The following is a 22,264-nucleotide window of genomic DNA, read 5'->3' on the forward strand; positions in this document are numbered from 1 at the left end:
CGCACACTCTTTGTTGTTGTTTTTTTAGAGTATAAATCTAATTTACGGTGATGTTATTCTTCCTTGGTGGTCTGAGGGAAACAGTTTTCTTCACATACAGGCATCCCTAATCCGTTCACTCCCTAACACAATCAAACTCCTCTGCACTGCTTCTGTGTGTGCCACATCAAGCGCAGTGAGAGAGAAACTGGAGGAAGCGTTGACAATCTGTCTGAGGACTGGCCTCTAATCTCTTGCACCATGACAACCATGCAGAGGCACATAAGGAAAACAGGAAAAAAAAAAAAAGAAAGCAGAGTATAGTCTATGTGTTTGTGTGCAGGGGTATGTGTAGTTGCTGTGAAGTTCAAATTCTGTATGTATGGGTTTTATTACTAAACCTGTATAAAATAGTTATAGGACTTTTTGGAGGGGATGACATTTAAAAACTGCTTGTATTCAAGGCCAATGCACCATGTCACAAAATCTGCCATGCTAAGCACAAAACCTTATAGTCAGTGTCAACAACAAATTGGATGAGAAAAAAAAATGCATAGTACAAAAAATCTACAAAATATGACATAAAAAGTATAAACCACTCGTTTTTCTTAAGTTAAACTTATCCAACAGCGACACCCGCAGGTAAATTTACAATGGGAGTCCACATCTCTCCCCCTTCCCCTGAGCCCACTGAGTTTTAACAGACCCCCTAAAGCCTGCAGTGAGAATGAATCCGGGAAAGTCATGTGAGAGGAGCCGATTCCTCTATAGCGATATGACTGGTTATGATCAGCTATGATTGGTTTACGCAATAAATCCCGCCTCTTGTGTTCGTGCATGTTTGCGATTCAGTCTAACATATCGGCGCCACTAACTGTAAACTATGCTAATGAACTGAACAAAACTTGCATATTTTTCTGATTACTGCTGCTGACAATGGTCAGTTATTGTCATGGTTTGGGCTGTACTAATCGTTCGGACCGGGAGAAACATTTGGAGTACTATAGACTGCCAAAAGTTATAACAAATGAAGGAGAAGAGTGCAAAAAACTGTCTGAGGAACAAAAGGCGTTTGTGGTTGACCAAACTGCATTTTCAGGGCAAGAATCTTGACGACATTCTGTATGTATGGGTCATTTGCGGTCAGGTAGGTGAAATATTAGGCTAATATCTTAATTAATACTGCTTGTATGTATCTTTAAAACCTATTAATTTTAGTTTGTCAACATATTGCACCCTTTCCTGCTTACAAAGTCTTTCTCTATATGATTTAGCAGCTTCCACAAGTTATTCTGTGGTTCAGACAGCATAAATTAGCAGAACAACATATTCAGTAGTACATTAACCTTGCAATCCATGCTGTTGTTTACATTTGAGTATCTCCAATATCGCCACGCATATGGGTAACTAATCAAATCGTAAGTGCAAACCCTCTATAATGGCGAATCGGAAGACTAATAAAAAAAAATTAAGTAAACAACTCACACAGGAAAATATGTTTATTATGAAAAAGAACAGCTGAACATCAGTTCATAAATTAAATATATAATCATTGCATGAAATATTTTGTTAAGTTGGCTTGAGAAAGCAGACTTACTGATCTGCTATTTAAGATTATTCTTCTTCTTCTGAGCCATATTTCGGTATCTATCTCCTTCTAGAGCTTTCAAGCTAGAACCACCAAACTCAGCCCAGACCTTCAGACCGGTCTGACTCGGTGTGCTATAGACTGATCCGGCTTACAGTTTTCGTAAACCAGACTATCAAAACCACCATAAATCCCATAGACTTACATTGACGGAATGTTCAAATGAGCCAACACTCTTCAAACTCCAACTGACAAAATTCAAATCTAAACTCCCAGAATCCCTTGAGGCTCAGTCAAGCTTCCCTTCTATGTACTATTTCTAATCCATTTAGACTCATTTAAGCTTCCACTCTAATATTTCTAATCTATCTAAATCATGCTAGCAACACGGTAGTAACATGCTAATCATGTTAACAACATGCTAGTAACTTGCTAATCATGATAGAAACATGCTAGCAATGTGCTAGTAACATGCTAATCATGTTACAAACATGCTAACAAAATTATAGTAGCATGCTAACCATGCTAAAAACTTGCTAATACCTTGAAAATCATGCTAGTAACATGTTAGTAACATGCTAATCATGTTAAAAACATGCTAGTAACATGCTAACAACATGCTAGTAACTTGATAATCATGCTAGCAACGTGCTAGTTACATGCTAATCATACTGGAAACGTGCTAACAACATGCTAGCAGCATGCTAAGCATGTTAGAAGCATGCTAGCAACATGGTAGTAACTTGCTAATCATGCTAGCAACGTGCTAGTAACATGCTAATGATGCTAGCAACGTGCTAGTTACATGCTAATCATACTGGAAACGTGCTAACAACATGCTAGTAACGTGCTAATCATGCTAGCAACATGCTAGTAACTTGTTAATCATGCTAGCAGCATGCTAAGGATGTTAGACGCATGCTAGCAACATGCTAGTAACTTGCTAATCATGCTAGCAACGTGCTAGTAACATGCTAATGATGTTAGCAACATGCTAATAACATGTTAATCATGAAAAAAATGTTAGCAGCGTGCTAGTAACATGCTAATCATGCTAACAACATGCTAGTAACTTGGTAATCATGCTAACAACGTGCTAGTTACATGCTAATCATACTAGAAACATGCTAACAACATGCTAGTAACATGCTAATCATGTTAGAAACATTCTAACAACATGCTAGTAACATGCTAGTAACATGATAATCATGTTAGAAACATGCTAGTAACTTGGTAATCATGCTAGCAACGTGCTAGTTACATGCTAATCATACCAGAAACATGCTAACAACATGCTAGTAACATGCTAATCATGTTAGAAACATTCTAACAACATGGTAGTACCATGTTAGTAATGATAATCATGCTAGCAACGTGCTAGTAACTTGCTAATCATGCTAGCAACGTGTTAGTAACATGCTAATGATGCTAGCAACATGCTAATAACATGCTAATCATGATAGAAAAATGCTAGCAACGTGCTAATAACATGCTAATCGTGCTAACAACATGCTAGTAACTTGGTAATCATGCTAGCAACGTGCTAGTTAAATGCTAATCATACTAGAAACATGCTAACAACATGCTAGTAACATGCTAATCATGCTAACAACATGCTAGTAACTTGCTAATCAAGCTAGCAGCATGCTAATCATGTTAGAAACATTCTAACAACATGCTAGTAACATGCTAGTGACACAACAATCATGTTAACAACATGCTAGTAATATGCTAATCATGCTAGAAACATGTTAACAACAAGCTAGTAACACGTTAACCATGTTAAAACATGCTAGTAACATGCTAATCATGCATGAAACATGCTATTAACATGCTAATCAGGCTAGAAACATGCTAGTAACTTGTTAGTCATGCTAACAACATTCTAGTAACTTGTAAATTATGCTAACAACATGCTAATCATGCTTACAACGTTGTAATCAGCCTATAAAAATACAAGCAACAAGCTAATCATGCTGAAACATGTTAACAATATGTTAAATCATGTAAGCAATGTGTTAAATCATGCTAGCTGCTTTCATACTTTTACAACTGCTTCAAACTTTCAGGCTAGGCTTTCTCAAGCCAACTTAAAGTTTGTTCTCAAACTTTACTCATCTAGTTTAAATTGTTACTGCCCTGAGTTATTATTTCGGAATAAATGTAAAATGCTTAAAAGAGATAGCAAATTAATTACATTGTTTATGTAAAAATACAATATAGATTTAAATGTATTATTATTATTATTATTATTTTTAATATGAAAGCCAGCATGTTCAAATGGACCTCATGTTACAGTCAAACATACCTTAACATCATAGTGATTAACATCTTTTTGACAGAACGATGGAAGCTCTTCTAAAAGTAAAAGAAAAGCTCCTTATACGCTTGATATTTGTATATACGAAACACGCAATGACAGAATCTCACTAGTAGGTGGCGGTGTTGAACCTTAACTCTTATAGACTGAATAAATAAAAACTTTTTTTTTTTTTTTTTTTTTTTTTTTTTTTTTTTTTTTACAAACAAAAAACTAAACTGTACATCAGTTTGCCAAAGAAATGCTGTTTGTGGTGTATTGGGATAATGTGTATTTGTGATTGCTTGGTTTATGTCTGGCATTCATTGGTTCCCGACTTTAGGAGTCAGTATTTAAGTCATGTGATGTGTTGCTGTGTGTGACATATGTATTTACCTAAGTAAAGCGTGCTTGATGGCATTTGCTGGTAGTAAAATGCCCCTCCAGTCTGACAAAGCTATTTGCTTTAAACATTTACAGCAAAATCATAGTACAGGCATGCTTTAGCTTAAAATGTAAAAGAATATAATCAATAATTACAAAATTATAATAACCTTTGAAACATTTTTGTTAGCTGATGCTAACTAGCTAGCAAACTAGCTACCTGATGCTAACTTGAGGTAATTTTTTAATATAAAATCCAAATATTATTATTTAACCAACTAGTTAGAATTCATTTGATGGAAAAACAAAGGATCTGATGTTCAGAACAGAGTAACTACAGTAATTGCCTATTGCTCCCTGGCGGCCCTTAAGAAAAAAATGATGTCATTCAGAAAATGTAATTATATTTTTATTAAATAGCACATACTCCCTGTCTACAGGCCATGCTCTTCTCCTATCATATATAACTGTGATGTTCTACAAAACAACAAGCTTTAATACACTTTTTTTTCTTACTGCTGAAAATTAGATAATTTACTGTGAAATCCGTTTTCTCTCTAGTACATCATCAGTGTAGGCTTCATAGTGTAAACTTCTACATCAGTCTTGTCAACATATTCCATAGTTACAATAAAAATCTATCTTAATTTCATCTTGTGATTATTTTGGGAATAAATACGTATTTATTAAATAAATACGTTTAAAAAATTAACAAATAATAAATCAAAGTTAAAGGGAATACACACACAGACACACACACACACACACACATATGCTTTTCTATGGTGGTGGGGGACTTTCCAGTGACTTCAATACACACCCATATTTAATTCTACGGCTGACACGATAACAAAAACAATAACATAAAAAGGTAAATTAAATTAAACCAATGCCCTGGCATTATGCGCGTATTTTTCCCATTCAATCAGTTAAAATGAATCATTTTGTCATGCTTGTTTGGTTTAGCAATGTTTTGACCAGTCATTGAAGTACCGCAAACGGACAATTGGTAAACACCAAACGAATGTCAAGCAAAACCATGAATTAAAATTGCAAAAGCAAAACAATAGCCTAGTTAGAGGAGGGGAAACTGTGGGAGATGAAGTATTTTCTTTGTCCACAAGGTCGAGCCAAGCAAAGCAGAAGAAGGTCGTCAGCAAGGCCATTAAGTTGAACGAAGCGGGATGGGCTAATGTTGAGGGAGGACTTCAGTTTTTTGGCAAAGGCTAAGTAGCGACCACGTCTACAGCCCGGAGAAAGGGGCTGCTGTGCATATGAAACCGAAGATTTGAACCAACTAGCGCAATGAAAGAGAAATAAGACAAAGAGAAATTTCGCAAGGATAACGCTTCGTCTTCATTCCGCGTTCTCTCAATGCAACATTTTCAGCGCTTAGCGCATAAAACAGTATGCTTTTAAAACCATAGAGTATCAGTCACTGCGATGCAATAGTAATCTATTGCAGTAATTGTTTACATTTTGATAAACTTCAGCATTCTCCCTTTCTCCGGGATAGCTCAAAGTTCTCGTCGATTTTGTACCGCAAAAGTGGTAGGCGCTAGTTTGTTTTAAGCGTGGTTATGTTTTGACAGTCGCAAGAGAAGCCAAACTTTATTAATAAACATATTTTCCAAAAGGACTCATCGACAGAAGAATGATTTGGAGCCGGTTAACTGAGCTGTTGCTCCTAATATTTGTGTGCGCGCACAGATCGTCTTCAAAACAAGACACGAAACCTGAGGTGAGTATCCTGCATTTTTCTCAAGATATATAGATATTTATTACTGATTTCACATCCAGATCTATTGTGCGGTTGCAGATGTTTTACTATGTGTGAATGTCTGGACATCACCTCTGCATAAACATGCGTTCCATATCACATCATATTGCAACCGTATAACAATTATGTGCTAAAATTCATATAAATGAACTACGTCAAATAGAATTATAAAATGGATAATTTTTTCTAACAATAGTTAGCCTACTGTACAATACTGTACAAGGTACTTTAGTGCATGCATGCCAAAAACACGTGACTTTTACTGAAGTAGGTCAAATTTAGAATGACTAATAATTAGGGGTCCTTAAAAGTGTGAATTTCACAATACCTGTCAAGAACGCGGGGTCATATTTCACCACAGAATCAGGAAAACAATATATGCACAAAATCCCATTTACATTAGGGATTTATGAATCAATCAAAATAATAGGAACTGCCAATTAAATAAGTAAAAAATCCAGACATTTCAGTAGGGAATGTGCTTAAATGTCATTAAAATGATTATGCAAAACAACTTCATGGTCCTAAAACAGACTTCATTTTTATCTTTATTAAAAAAATATAACGTGACATGTTTTCAAAAGATTTTTCTAATTATACATTTAGAATGAAAAGACTTAATTGTACTCTATTAATATGACACATATTTCCAGTTTAACTTTGAAAAGATGAGAGAAATCCAGAAAGGATTAGATTATGGATGCTATTACCATTGTGAGGTTCTGAAATCAAATCTTTATAAGGAAAAGCTTTTATCAGCTGCCAGTTAGTAGCATTATTAAGTCACAGATGTTTAGCTTTAAGAACCTCTGATCTCTCTGCTCAGTGATCAAAATATATAGTAAATACTTAGAAAAATAGAAGAGAGAGTGGAGGATTCTGAATTAAGGTCAAGTGATAGACCGCAGAGATTGAAAGATGCTGAGGATGCAAAAAAGAACGACCAATTACCACAAGAAAACAGGAAAAGTCATGACTGTAATGTTGTGGTGAGAGGGTGGATGGATATGCTGAGGATGAGTTTGGGGGAAAAAGGTTTTTCTGCTCCTATAAGCTGCGGGATTTAATGGATGACATCTGTCCTTAGTTATGGTCAAAAAAGAGAGGAGGGGTTTCGACAGGGCGGATAACTCCATATGGGCTCTTTTCTTCCTCTCTTTCTCTATTTTGTCTAAAAGGAAGTCATCACAATCCAGCAGGAAGTTCTCCTAATTCCTTAAGGATATCCTTAAGTTATAGACTCATGCACACCTGTGGTTTTAGACAATATTAGTGTCAGTATCCACTTCTCTTTGTTGTGCAAGTCATATACTCCCGCACAAACCTTGACACGCTATTTTTGATGCACTTCTCGTCATGGATAAGTCACCTGATGAGTCCTACTTATTTATGAAGACCTTCTATAGAGTTTTGCATCATAGTGGTTTATTGGGATGTGCAATTGGCCACATATGGCTAGTCACATCCTTTTATAGGACAGAGCCAGAGGAAATGGCCAGGGGATTTTCAGTACGGCCTTGACCACATGGCTTTTGGAACAGATGTGAGATGATGCCAGCAGTTAGTGTCAAAACGCAAGGAAGGAAGTGGGATGTGGAAGGGGGTGGCATGTTACAGAAAAGAGACACAAAGAGATGGGAAAAAAAAGATGGGGTTGATCTTTTCAGGCAGGAAATGTGGTGGGGTGTGAATGATTCAAGTCTGCATAAAGAATAGAAGTTATTGTAGGCTGAAAAGTGATGTCATTTCAGGAACAAGAGAATAACAGAAAAATAAAAGACTGAATTGGACTACCAATTGTCCAGTTCCTGTGTCACTTAAGGCCAAGCAACCCACAGACCTTTGTTGTAAGTCTGAAAGTCTTGGAAAGATTATTCCCAAGATTCTTACTAATTAAAATAGTAATGTTCCTATTTTGCACTTTCCATTTGAAAATATTTTTCATCAAACAGCCAAATGCCTCAGGTGTAAAATTCTGACCCAATGATCTATAAATACATTGTCTGGAAAGATGATTGTGAATAGTACCTTCAATCTTTTTCCAAATTTCCAACCACCAGTAATCATAAAAAAAAAAAGAAAATCATAGAACCACTGAAGAATAGAATTTATTCCAAATTTAAATGAAATATGAGTGAAATTTAATGATTGCACAGTGCATGAATTTCCAGAGTAAACTTTGTTTTTGTAATCGATAAACTTCAGTGGCAAACTGTGGTAGTGTAAACTCCAATGGCTCTTGCGTTGATGTTACGCTGTTGATGCATTTAGCCAGCTGTTGAGGTTCATTAGCGTAACCTGAGCAGTTGAACTGCATTTTTATGATTTGGCTTCATTGGATTTGGATTCACCACACGCTCACCCAGATTCTGTGTTATTCCATTGGCCCAGAGTAAATGGAAGTTGTGACTCATTTTCCCTTAAAATTGCATGTCTTTTCTCAAGTCTCTCTGATTTGAAAGTGCATGTGCGCTCAAACACAAAATGGTGCCTATTTCTCCTTTATGTACATCAGAAACAATCTTGCACACTGTTGTACCTTGCAAAACTTAATTTTCAGGAATATCTCAAGCTAAAATAATTAAAGAAGCTTTACAGTTTATTTAATAAAAAGTCATGACTTCTTCCATTTTCCGTAGCACTGAATGTGTGTGAGGGGTAGGGTTTGTCACTAACGATTATTTTAGCAATCGAGGAATCGGTTGATTATTCAGATGATTAATCAAGTACGTTTTTTTGTGGTAATTAAAATAGACCTAAGTGAACAACAGCCTTGAAAATAACTTAAAATAGATATACAATAGTGGTGAGACGAGTATCAAAACCAAGTAGTTATGGTTTTATTTAACAAAACTGTCAAAATGCATAACGTATTGTAAACAATAGAACTAATGTACATTATGCATTATAACAAATGCCTGCGAGGGACGCCAACGTCCCGGCAATTGTTTTTACACTTTACATAGCGATCTGATCATTGTTTAATATGGACTGAACAACATTTAATAGCACACATACATCAAGGAGACGTCTGTTTGACGTCTTACAATACGTCCTTAGGATGTTTCCTATCAGATGTCAAATAGACGTCTATTAGATGTCTTTAAGATGTTTATGATATAGAATGTATGTAAAACTGACATCTTACAGACATCTGTCAGATGTTTGTACACAGCAGATGCTTTCCAGATCAAGTGATCTTTAACAGACATCTTGCAGACATACGTGTGCTATCTGGGCACTTAGTCTTTAATATTTGGCCATTTCTTTACTACAGAAATGCTACAGCTACTGTAATTTCTTGAATATGAGCACATCAAAACATGTAAACTCAGAGTGAGGGTTTGAGCTTTTATTTTTAAAATCACGTTGAACACCCTGATAGCACACGTACATCTCGGAGACGTCTATTTGACATCTGCATTTACATCTGCAAGACGCATATTTTATGTAGTTTGCTCATCTGCAATACGTCTATTAAACGTCTATTAGATGTCTTTAAGATGTTTATGATTTAGAATGTATGTAAAACTGACATCTTACAGACGTCTGCCAGTTATATATGCTTTCCAGATCAAGACATCTTTAACAGACATCTTGCAGACGTATGTGTGCCATCTGGGCAGTTAGCATATAGAGTGTTTTCACTTTACGTCATCAATCCGGAAGTCAGCCATTGTGGCGGCACTGAGCGGAAACAATGCCATTAAACTGAATTGGAATATGGACTGCCCTCTGGCTCAGTGCATTCATGTTCCGAAAATGTCATTTGTGTGGGAATATTAAGTTATTGTTAAATTTCATCTGTAAAAGGCCATCTGTAAAAATTAACAGAGGCCAGAAATGCTAAAGACGGACATAAAAAGGAGAAAATACTGTAGCAGGCAGATCAATCGTACTGTTCACGATGCACAAAATATCTGAAGAAACTCGTAAATAATGAATTGGGGGTGGGAGTTTATATGAATGTGTCTCTGAGGGGAACTGTCTGTTTTCAGAAGTTTACATAGTGTTTACTTTTTATCTTTGTGTACAGCAGTAACCAAGGAAACACTATCGCTGCTTAGCGTTGAGCCCTGTTTTAACTTTAGTTTGGCAAAATATAACGCCCTTCCCTGCTTACTAAGTCCTTCTCTATACGGTTTGGCAGCTTCCACACATTGTTTCCATGGTTTAGACATCATAAACTAGTAGAACAAGGTCTTCGGTAGTACATTAACCATGCAATCCATGCTGCTGTTTACATATCAGTATCGCCGCTTTAGCCGTGCATTCCAGGTAACTGACCAAAACATGACGTAGGTGCAAACCTTCGGTTGAGATACTGATACGATACTGATGTATTCTCTTGTGTTTTCGTAGGTTTCTAAATGATTTAACTTACAAATCTGATAAAGGTGGCACACCTTCCGTTCCCAGATAAACGTTATGACAAACCCAAACTCAAAGCAACATGTAGACGCTCCATACATATATATGATAACTGTTTGTGTGAAACGGAATTGAACGGAGCTGTTCTGAGACGCACTTAGGTAACCTACACACATGTAAATAATTAAAGCGCATAAATCATATTAATTTAATTGAATCATAGTGTTTGTGAATTCACAAATAATAATGCGTTTCATGGATTCTCGTCCATGAAATGCGCCACTTCCGGTATTTTGCCGGTTACTACAGTCAAAGTTTTTTTTTACATTTTATTTATTTATTCATTTATTTTTAATCGAGTACTCGGGCTGAATTGAGGAATTGTGACTAGTGAGGAGTGTTAATGTTTTATTTATAATAACACTAAAATTGGTAAATGAAATAGGTCTGGGTCACTATGAGATCACCTGATTAATCATTTCAAATGATAAAAATGCCAGTATGGATACTTACATAGAGCTTTCCAACTATTCCCCAGTATTTGGTCTTGATTCTTAGTATAATAACATAATCATAGACTGGTCATCTTGTGACCTGGCACCACCACTTTAGCATACCACAGAAGTGATGGATGACATGGCCAGTAATTCATATGAAACTTACATGTACAACTTATAACTTTGGGGAATAATGAGTTAATCTTTCTATAAAAATTTAAAGATGCATTTTTCACAAAAAAAACTTCCTCTATGAGGAAGAGAGGGAGTACGGGCCAATAAGACGTAGACTCTGCTGGGATGAGTTTGAGTTCCAATTTTAAACTTGTTTTCAAAGGATGCAAGAGACATTGCGCAACTGCAAACATCGACTCGTGATGTTTGTTTTGTTTCACTTCAGTACATGTTATAAATCCAGCAGAACTGAGTTAAGGTCTCTTACTAGCATGTGATTTCAATTTTATCCAATTTCAGTCGCTGGATTGCGTAGGGGACACGTTCATCTATCACAGTCTCAGCCATCCCCCACCAATCCATATCCCATTAACAGCCTTTTTTCCTTTATATGGATATAACACACTGAACCTTTTGTTTGGACTGAGAGTGAGTCACAGACTCACAATGTCTGATGTTATAAAGGAATGGAGAAGAACTTTTGTGGAAGTTCAGAAATATCCCAAACACATAGATACTGAGGCAAAAAGAGAAGAAAGAGGAATAAAAAGAGAAAAACAGAGGAATAAAATTACAAGAAAACAGGAAGTTCTTTAAAAAACCCAAAAAGTCCAGGATTACATCAACTTGGAATACATGCTTAGAAGCATCTGACTGTGGACGTAATCACATCTGCTGCCAAAAAACACACATAGAGTCAGAGAGGACAATTATAAACATAAAACATGCTGATCATGCTGAGGAACGTCTTTTTTTGTTGACACTTTGCTCACAAAGACCGCACAAGCTATGACAGCCATATCATGCGATGCACATGTTTTTCTCTGTATGAGCTACAGCTGAATGAGGGTGTGCTGAGGCCCCACAGGGTGTGTCTGCATTATTGCCCTTCATTCCTGCACTGGTGTGTGAGAGGGAGAGTGCTGGAGGAGGTAGGGAAAAAGGGATTACAGGATAAGGGCTCTGTCTCTGAGGTTTCAATGGTATTAACCAGAAATTCCCTGGGAAATTACTGACTGACAGCTTGGTTTAACTGGAGACAGTATCTGTCTCCCTGAGGGAGTCACAGACAGATAACATTTCACCTTTCATTATCTCATCTATCATCCTATTGCTACAAACAAAAATGCATTTGTGCCGTCACTGACTCAGCTTCAAGAATGCGAGATGCAGCTTTTCTTTCTTTTGCCTCAAAGGAGAGCAAGCTCATAAATCAGTCTAGACACATACTTGATGTATAGGTTTGTTTAGAAGTAGTTCTTTAAGTGAATTTCGAATACAGCCGCCATTACAGTGCTTGTAAGTGGTTCATGTCATGAATTGTGGAACGAAACCCTGCCCTATCCTTTGGGATTGTGCACTCCAACCAACACTAAATCAAGTTCATGTTTTGTTGACTGCATTCCAGTCAATTCCAAAAAAAATAATATTCTTAATCAACAATTTGCCTGTTTTTCTCAGTAAAATGTATCATCTAAACATCCTTAAAACAAGATAAAGTGTACTTGAGAATATATCTGTTATTGTTGGCAAACATTTTTTCTTGTTAATAACGAATGTAGCAATATTTTGTGGGGTAAAAAACAAGATATACACAAATGTTTGGGGTCAGTGTATATATATATATATATATATATATATATATATATTTTTTTTTTTTTTTTTTTTTTTTTTTGAAATAATCTCTTAGGCTCACCAAGTCACCAAATCAGTTTATTTAAAAAAAAAAATACAATTGCGATAGCCTTGTGGGCAGTGCGCCGACATACAGCGCTGTTGTGCTACGGACATCCTGTGTTCAGATCCTGACTTGAAGACCTTTCCCTATCTCTCTCCCACTTCGTTTCCTGTTCATTCTGATCTGTCGTATCATAATAAAGGCTAAAAATGCCAAAAATAAATCTTTATTAAAAAATAATAATATTGTGAAATGCTGTTACAAATTAAGTGCTTCTGTTTTGCTATATTTTAGTTCTGTTTAAACGATCGCGATTAATCACATCCAAAATAAGTTTTTGTTTATATAATGTTTATATATGTGTGTACTGTGTAATATATATATATATATATATTTAAATTTAAATTATATATAAATATAATTAATATATAAACATAACATTTTTCTTAAATATATACATAATAAATATACACAGTACACACGCATATATTATGTACATAAAAACTACATTTTGGATGTGATTAATGGTTTCCCAGCACTCCTATATTTATTTTCAGCAGCTGTTACTCCTCAGTATCTTATGGTCCTTCAAAAAATATTAAAATATGCTGATTTGGTGCTAAAGAAATATTTCTTATTATTAATGCTGAAAACAGTGTGCTACTTTATATTTAAAACATTTTAGAAAATATAAATAATTTTTTTCAGGATTTTTTTTTTTTTTTTAAATGTAAATGTATTTATTTACTGTCAATTAAATGCAATTCCTTGAAAAAAATACTGATACTAAGCTTTTACATAGTAATGTATTAGTTAAAAACAAGTATTTTTTTGCTCAAAATAAGGTTTACTTTTTTTTTTTTTTTTGCTCATACTTCTAAAAATATCAGATAAAAAGAGAAATATTTGTAACCGAGTTTCATTGGTTTCATGACGTAGTCCTGCAACAGAACTACCATCTGGATGACAGTATATGCACCTCAGCTTAAAAACTGAAAACAGCTTTTTATAATAGAAAATGAACAAAACTCTCTCTCATGTTCTAGGCATGGCTACAGCAATATGGCTACTTGCCACCTGGTGATCTCCGCACACATACGGCCCGCTCTCCTCACTCCGTCACCTCTGCCATTGCTGCCATGCAGAGATTCTACGGCCTGAAAATCACCGGCAACCTGGATCCTGCAACTCTAGAGTAAGTCAACTGCTCACATGATTGAGACAACAGTGTAGTGTAATTAGTATAATTCCATGTCTAGTTAATAACAAAAAAAATGAGTTTAGATGATACCGTTTTCTCCCCATGGAATCAGTCTTGCATTATTTGAACACCTGTGGCTAGTTCAGGAGATTCAAGAGCTTATAGATATCTCTGTGGAATTACATCAGTTATGTGGTTGTTAGTCATGGAAGGAGAGAATGGAAAACTAGAGCATTGTGTCAGCAGTCCTCCACTGGTGTGCAATGAGGCACGGAAGATGTAGAATATATGAGGACAGAAATTAACGGCCATCCTGTTCAAAATCGCTGAAATGAAATCTGTTGTGCGGTGAATGATCTAATGCATTGGACGGTGATTGCCAGGGCAATGAAGAAGCCCCGCTGCGGCGTTCCAGACAAGTTTGGAGCCGAACTGAAAAGCAACCTGAGAAAGAAGCGCTACGCAATCCAGGGACTCAAATGGGATAAGACTGAGATCACATTCTGGTAAGAGACAACCTTAACTCCATTCTGCTGGATCAATTAAAGAAAAGTACTGTATTTAGGTCATTTTAGGCACAAAACTCTCAATTAATTGAGGTTTGCTGTCATAAACGTTTAGATATGGCTGTGGCTATGCTTTAGTAAATACGCACCACACTTATGGAAAAGTCATCTTTGGCCTACTATACGATTCTGCTCCGCTGCAGCCACAGCCAAAATTCCTGTGTGACTTGTCTGTAATGTAAATCACTTTCTCTCCCCCTTTCCTCCATATATTCCTCTTTTTCCTATGTCCTACTTTCCTCTGATTGCCTCTCCAATTCACCCTTTCTTATCTCTTCTCAGCATACAGAACTACACACCAAAAGTTGGCGAATACGAAACGTTTGAGGCGATCAGAAAAGCCTTCAAAGTGTGGGAAAGCGTTACCCCTTTGCGATTCCGAGAGATTCCTTACAGTGACATCAGAGACAAGGTTGAAAACTTTGCTGACATCATGCTCTTCTTCGCTGATGGATTTCACGGCGACGCCAGTCCGTTTGACGGCGAAGGAGGCTTTTTGGCTCATGCTTACTTTCCAGGCAATGGCATAGGAGGAGACACACACTTCGATGCAGCAGAGCCTTGGACCATTGGCAACCGTGACCTTTTGGGTAAGGAGTACAAACACCAGAAGTTAGTGAAAACACTCAAGACCTCCCAAGGATCTCTGTTGTTTTTGTCAGTATGAATGGTGGTTCTTGTTTAGACATGAATACATGAGTTCAAATAAACTTTCTTGGTTTGAATATTTGTGTGAGAACGAGCAAGGCAGGTCCAAGCAAGTGACATTGAATTGAGCTGAATCAGCATTACCTTTTCACGAGAGCTTGGAACTCTATCCAAAAAGCTTTTCATTGACGGAATGCCCGAAAACAAGCTCTGAAAGAACAGAATAATAGCTCTCAGCAGTCATTCTGTGCTGTCTATTCTTAGCGTCTCAAAATAAGTGTTATTAATGTGCGCTGCACAATTATAAAGCATGCTACTTGAGGTTAGCCAAATCTGACCTGTGCTGACATGGATATCTCTTACTTTCTTTCAGGTAATGATGTGTTCCTGGTGTCTGTGCATGAATTGGGTCACGCCCTGGGAATGGAGCACTCAAATGACCCCTCTGCCATCATGGCTCCCTTCTACCAGTGGATGGACACTGAGAACTTTGAGCTTCCTGAAGATGACCGTAAAGGCATTCAGCAGCTTTATGGTAAAACAATCAATATCATCACAATGTGAATTGCTAAACCACACTATAGTTCTGTTTAAGGCAGGGTTATCATTAACTAAAGCTAAAATTATACATTTACAATCAGTGTTGGGAAAGTTACTTTGGAAATCTAATAGGTTACAGATTACAAGTTACCCTATTTAAAATGTAATGTAACTCAGTTTCAGTTACTTATTAATGTAACTGATTACATTTGATTACATTTCTAAATTTCTAATGAATGTTTTCAATTGGTAATCATTTTTAAAGCAGGCAGGGTTAACCTCACAGTAGTACTCAGCACTGATTACTGTCAGACTTCTCAAAATCCTCCATCACTTAAATTAAGATTGTAATAATAATATACATATAAATAATAAAATACATTGTATGAGTCAAAATTATTGATTTTTTTATGCCAAAAATCATTAAGATATTAAGTAAAGATCATGTTCCATGAAGACATTTTGTAAATTTCCTACCGTAAATATATGAAAACTTAATTTTGGTTTAGTAATATGCTTTGCTGAAAACTTTGGATAACTTTAAGGGCGATTTTCTCAATATTTAGTTTTTTTTTGTACCCTCAGATGCTAGATTTGCCAAATATTATCCTATCCTACCAAACATCAATGGAAAACTTATTTATTCAGCTTTCAGATGATGCATAAATCTCAATTTCAAAAAATGGACCCTTATGACTGGTTTTGTGGTCCATAGTCACATATTTATAAGTCACTATCATACCATTTACACAAAAAAAGCTTAATTAGCATTAGCAAATGATTATGTTTTGCTTTCCAAAACTGTGTTTTGGATAAAATAATTTGCTAGATGCTTAAAGAATTATACAATAAATACAAGCAATAAAACCAGAATCTATATAAAAGAATCAAAAACAGTGATGAACAGCAGCATTTGGCTAAATATTAAATATTTGTGACCCTGGACCACAAAACCAGTCATAAGTGTAAATTTCTCAAAATTGAGATTTATACATCATCTGGAAGCAGAATAAAGCTTTCCATGGATGTATGGTTTGTTAGGATAGGACAATTTTTGGCCAAGATAGAACTATTTGAAAATCTGAAATCTGATGGTGCAAAAAAAACAACAAAATATTGAGAAAATCGCCTTTAAAGTTGTGCAGATGAAGTTCATAGCAAAGCATATTACTAACCAAAAATTAAGTTTTAATACATTTACGGTAGGAAATTTACAAAATATCTTCATGGAACATGATCTTTACTTAATATCCTAATGATTTTTGGCATAAAACAAAAATCACTAAATTTGACCCATCCGATGTATTTTTGGCTATTGCTACAAATATACACGTGCAACATAACACTGGTTTTGTGGTCCAGGGTCACATTTATTCATTTGGTCAGTGACTAGACCAATGTGAATGAATTAATTCACAAAAATGAATTTTTGCAGGACCAAACACCGGAGGCCGTCCGCGACCACCTGTCACCCCTCAGACCCCCCATCACACTCCATACCCCACACCGTACAGGCCTGGAGGACCTAGCTTTGGCCCTGACATCTGCGAAGGCCATTTTGACACCATTGGCATTTTCAGAGGAGAAATGTTTGTGTTTAAGGTACGGATGGAATATGTGTGTACGCACTGGGTTGGCTATCATGCAGTATGTGTGTTCATCACAATTCCTGTCCCTGTGTTTTAGGATAAGTGGTTCTGGCGTGTTCGTAATAATCGGGTTATGGAAAATTACCCCATGCCAATTGGACATTTCTGGAGAGGTCTGCCTATAAATATTAATGCTGCCTATGAAAGAGAAGATGGAAAATTTGTCTTCTTTAAAGGTACTAGTACTCTTCAATCACATGATTTCAATGGAAAAAGCATGGATTTGTCATTTCGTTTGCTCCTTGCTCTAAAAGTAATGTATTTTGTCATCTCTGGTTTGCAGGAGACAGGCATTGGGTGTTCACCGAATCAAACTTGGAGTCAGGTTATCCGAAGACCTTGAGAGAAATGGGCAATGGTCTTCCAAAGGACAAACTGGATGCAGCCCTCCTGTACACCCCTACTGGATACACCTACTTCTTCAGAGGAAACAAGTCAGTAGCTTTGATGTATGCCCATAATATACGGAATGAGAACAAAGCGAGCATAGATCTGAAACTATTTCTTATCTTCAATCAGATATTATCGCTTCAATGAAGACACACAGTCAGTGGATCCAGACTACCCCAAACCTATTAGTAAATGGCAGGGCGTTCCAGACAACATAAAGGCTGCCTTCATGAGTCGAGATCAAAGTAAGCCTTTCACTGCCTTCTGCTTTTTTTAACCAACCTTCAGTCTTGCGTAATAATAAGCCTGCATATTCTGACATGGTTGTTTGTTTCCATTCTATATCTTTGTACACTGTCAGGCAGACATAATATTTTACAGTATTACTGGTTTTACTGTATTTTTAGTCAAATAAATGCCTCCTTGGTAATGTTAATATAGTAGACACATGCACATTTACAGTGCCTTGCATTTTTTCACATTTTGTTATGCTGCAACCCTATGTTAAACTGCCTAAAATTACCTTTTTCCCCACATGAACTCCGTACACCACAATGACAAAGCAAAAAGAAAAACATTTGTGACAACCTTGAAAATGTATTAAAAATAAAACACTGAAATAAGTACATGTCATAAGTATTCATACCCTTAACTCAGTAATTAGTTGAAGCACCTTTACAGCCTCAAGTCTTTTTGGGTATAAGGCAACAAGCTTCGCACATCTGCATTCAGCAGTTATCTGCCATTTTTCACCTCACCTCTTCACTTCTCAAGCTCTGTCGGCTTGGATGGAGGCTGGCAAACATTTTTAGGTTTTTCCAGCAATATTTGGCTGTGCCACTCAAGGACATTCACAGAGTTGTCTATAAGCCACTCTTGCTGTGTGCTTAGGGTCATTGTCCTGCTGGAAGGTGAACCCTCTACCCAGTCTGAGGTTCTGAATCCTCTGGGTTTTCATTAAAGCTATCTCAATATTTTGGTGCAGTGAGCTTTCCTTCTACTCTGACGAGTCCCTCAGTCCCCACCACTTAAAAACAGCCCCACAGCATGAGGCTACTACCACCACACTTTACTTTTGTCTTCAGTGAAGAGACACATGAAAGTTTCTTCCATCTTCTGTAAGTTTTCTCCCATCTGCATATATGATCATGGAGCTCAACTAGAGTGACCACCAGCCTTTTGGTTCACCAGTCTTACCCAAAGCCCTTTCTCCGTCAATTGCTCAGTTTGGCCGGGAGGCCAGCTCCATTATGGAAAATGGAGGCTACATGCTTCTGTGAACCTTCAATGGAGCAGATTTTTCCCCTGAACTTTAACCCAGATCTGTGCCTTGACGCAAACCTGTTTCTGAGCTCTACTGGCAGTTATTTTGACCTCAGGGCTTGGTGTTTGCTCTGATATGCATTTTCAGCTGTTAGATCTTTCTGAGAGGTGTGTGCTTTTCCAAATCCTACTCATTCAAATGAATTTGCCACAGTTTAGTGCTACAAGCGATATAAGTGCGCCTGAGCTAAATTTTAAGTGTCCCAGAAAAGAGTATGAATACTTACACAATGGAATCATTTTAGTTTTTATTTCTAATAAATTTGCAAAGTTGTTACAAACCTGTTTTGTGCCCTGCCATTATGGACTGATGTGGGAAAAAAGTAATTTAAAGCAGTTTAACATAAGGCTGCGACATAAAAAATTAAGGGCCACGAATACTTTCGCAAGGCATTGTATATAGCATTTATCATTTGTTGTGTTGTGCATGGTTAGGACACAGGTCTAGCCTTTTTCTGACCCCCATTCTATCTTTTATACTAATATTTTCCTGCCTCTCCAATACAAGACGTACAATTAAAGAAAATATTTGCTTTAGTTTTATTGAAACAAAGTCAGGATCTAGGCTACCATTGTACAGTTCTGACCGATCCTCTCTTAAATTTCACAGGTTATACCTACTTCTACAAAGCCAATAAGTACTGGAAGTTTAACAATCAGTTATTAAGAGTGGAGCCTGGATACCCCAAGTCTGCGCTTAAGGATTGGATGGGCTGTCCTAATGAGGACTTCAATCCAGGTGGTGGCGGTGGAGGAAGCGACCGTGATCGTGAACGTGAGCGTGAGCGCGAAAGAGAGCGTGAAAGGGAACGCGAACGAGAGCGTGAACGGGAGCGGGAGCGTGAACGTGACCGCACACGTGAGGAAGACAAGACTGAGGATGAAGGCAAAAAGGAGGAGACGGAGGTGATCATAATCGAGGTCGAAGACGCACCCAGTAGCAGCGGAGGAGCGGCTGCCGTCGTGGTGCCACTCATGTTGCTGTTCTGCGTGATCCTCACGCTCGGAGCACTTCTCTTCTTCCGCAGGTACGGCACACCGAGACGCTTGCTCTACTGCCAACGCTCCCTACTGGACAAGGTTTAAATGCTTAAGAAGGGATAATGGAAGAAAGGGAAGGGGAGGAGAGGAGAGAATTGAGAATATGGAAGAAGGGGACTTACTAGAAAAGCAAAACCAAAAAGAGAAAAAGTCTAAAAAAAAAAAAAAAAAAAATTGTTTTGGTCAAAAAGGGACCTTTTGTTGTTTACTTGCAAAATGATGCCACTTAAGACAAATCTCTGCATTTTTATATTTTGTAATTAGCGGTCTTTGAACGTTTTGCTTTACACCTGTGCCGAGCTTTTCCCGCACGCTGTACAAAGGCATACGGTATTTGTTTTTCCCCATGTCACTTTCTCTTCATCTCTCCCCTCTTCTCTCAGTGTCTTTCTCTTCTTTTCCCTTCTGGTGTAGCCAATGACGCCAGCTCATCGCTGTTTGTTTAGCATTTTGTAAATGTCATTTTTAAGTTGTGATTGTTGTGGATGTATGTCTGAATCATTGTGAATTCTTACCCTCTGTCGAAACAGCACCTGTCCCAATCAAAAGATTTTGTACTCATCTCAGGTTGCGGCCAATGCTTATCACGTTTTCAGCAGCCTCATGCAACCTACCATACTACCATGGTTTTTGAATGTCATGAATGTGATGAAAAACCTGGGAGGAAAAAATTAAATGATTAAACTTTTAAAAAGTTGTGAAAGTTCATAAAAACAAACTTCAATTTACATTTTTCTAGTTATACTTTAATTTAAAACAGTCAGAAACTGCTTTTTTGTGAGTGTAATTTCTGTTCATTTTTAAAATCCTTCCAGGATGCATGAACTAGACAAGTCAGTCAGAAAGTGCCATAGTACCATGGTATTATCTGTAGTATTATTTAAATACCTTAGTGCATGAGCATGAATATAGTAATCATTCCATACCATGTTATTGCCATCAGTGAACCATGGGACCACCATAATACTTCTGAAGGTACCAGATATCATGAAAGATCATTTGCATTGGCTCATGAAAGGTAATTCTTTTCACTAAACCAACACAGGGTTCCGCTCCCACCCCATGCAACTCCCAACTCAGGTTAAGAAACCAAATTCATGTGCCATTCCAAAGATAATTGATACTTATCCCACTAACAATGCCTGCAAAGCTGTGCTGTCTGTCTGTCTCCTTCAGTAGTATGGCTTTATATAGTACTGTATTTTACTATTATTGATAATGATGATGTCATTATCATTATGATTATTACTATTGTTATTGTTCTCTTTGTCAAGAATGTGTTTTTTGATTTTAACAATTGTCATTAAAAATGTCCTGCTGGACAGGCAATAATGTATGTCTAATGAAGTGGCCTTAATTTGGGGAAAAGTGAATGGGTGGGTTTGTATTGTTGAACTGAAATAAATTTTAAAATATATGATATTTTCACTGCTTGTGTTTACAATTATTGAAAACTTGTGGTGCTTTTTTTTTGTTTACAAATTGGAATCTACAGTTTGAATAAAAAAACAATAATGATAATAATATTTAAATGATGATGATCATTATCTAGAAAGAAATTGTGCTTGTTTCCAACCTTTTTTATGTTTAAGTCAAAAATAAAATATTTTGTAAGTTTTCTTTGCCGTTTCTTTTTTTTTGACTTTCTATGTCTACCAAACATTATAAAACTGCCATTTAAAGAGTTAGTTCACCCAAAAACGAAATTAGCCCATTTACTCACCTTCAAGGCATCCTAGGTGTTCATGACTTCTTCTTTCAGACAAATGCAATCTGAGTTATGTTAAAAATTGTTCTGGCTCCTTCAAGCTTTATAATGCAATGGGCATTAATGCAAGTCCAATAAAGTGCATCCATCCATCCATGAAAAGTGCCTCACATGGCTCCGGGGAGTGAATAAAGGCCTCCTGTAGCGAATCGATGCATTTTTGTAAGAAAAAAATTCATATTTAAAATGTAATAATCACTTTAATTTAGCTTGCGCTAACAGTTGTAAACAGCAGCATCTCCAGGTGGATGACGTAGAACACTGGCGTTGCACATGCACTTCGTGAAAACCAACATTTGTTTACAGGAGCAAAGGAAGCAAAGTTTCCTTTCCACCAGCACCAGTCTCCTCTTGGCTTATATCGAAATCCTCCAACATTTTTCTTGAC

The 22,264-nt window shown here is 36.8% G+C and overlaps 1 protein-coding gene across 1 annotated transcript; it reads left to right on the forward strand.

The window, feature by feature from the left end:
• The first annotated feature begins 5,425 nt into the window (after window positions 1-5,425).
• mmp14b (matrix metallopeptidase 14b (membrane-inserted)) lies at window positions 5,426-21,536 on the forward strand. The gene is made up of 11 exons (XM_051137596.1): window positions 5,426-5,801; window positions 5,888-5,991; window positions 13,797-13,945; window positions 14,335-14,457; window positions 14,800-15,107; window positions 15,539-15,700; window positions 17,141-17,307; window positions 17,392-17,530; window positions 17,638-17,788; window positions 17,874-17,989; window positions 19,678-21,536. The coding sequence occupies exons 2-11, from the start codon at window positions 5,905-5,907 to the stop codon at window positions 20,151-20,153; spliced, it is 1,878 nt and encodes a 625-aa protein (XP_050993553.1). The 5' UTR covers window positions 5,426-5,801; window positions 5,888-5,904; the 3' UTR covers window positions 20,154-21,536.
• Window positions 21,537-22,264: the final 728 nt, after the last annotated feature.

This window comes from Labeo rohita, chromosome 2, assembly GCF_022985175.1.
Source record: "Labeo rohita strain BAU-BD-2019 chromosome 2, IGBB_LRoh.1.0, whole genome shotgun sequence".
Taxonomy (NCBI): domain Eukaryota; kingdom Metazoa; phylum Chordata; class Actinopteri; order Cypriniformes; family Cyprinidae; genus Labeo; species Labeo rohita.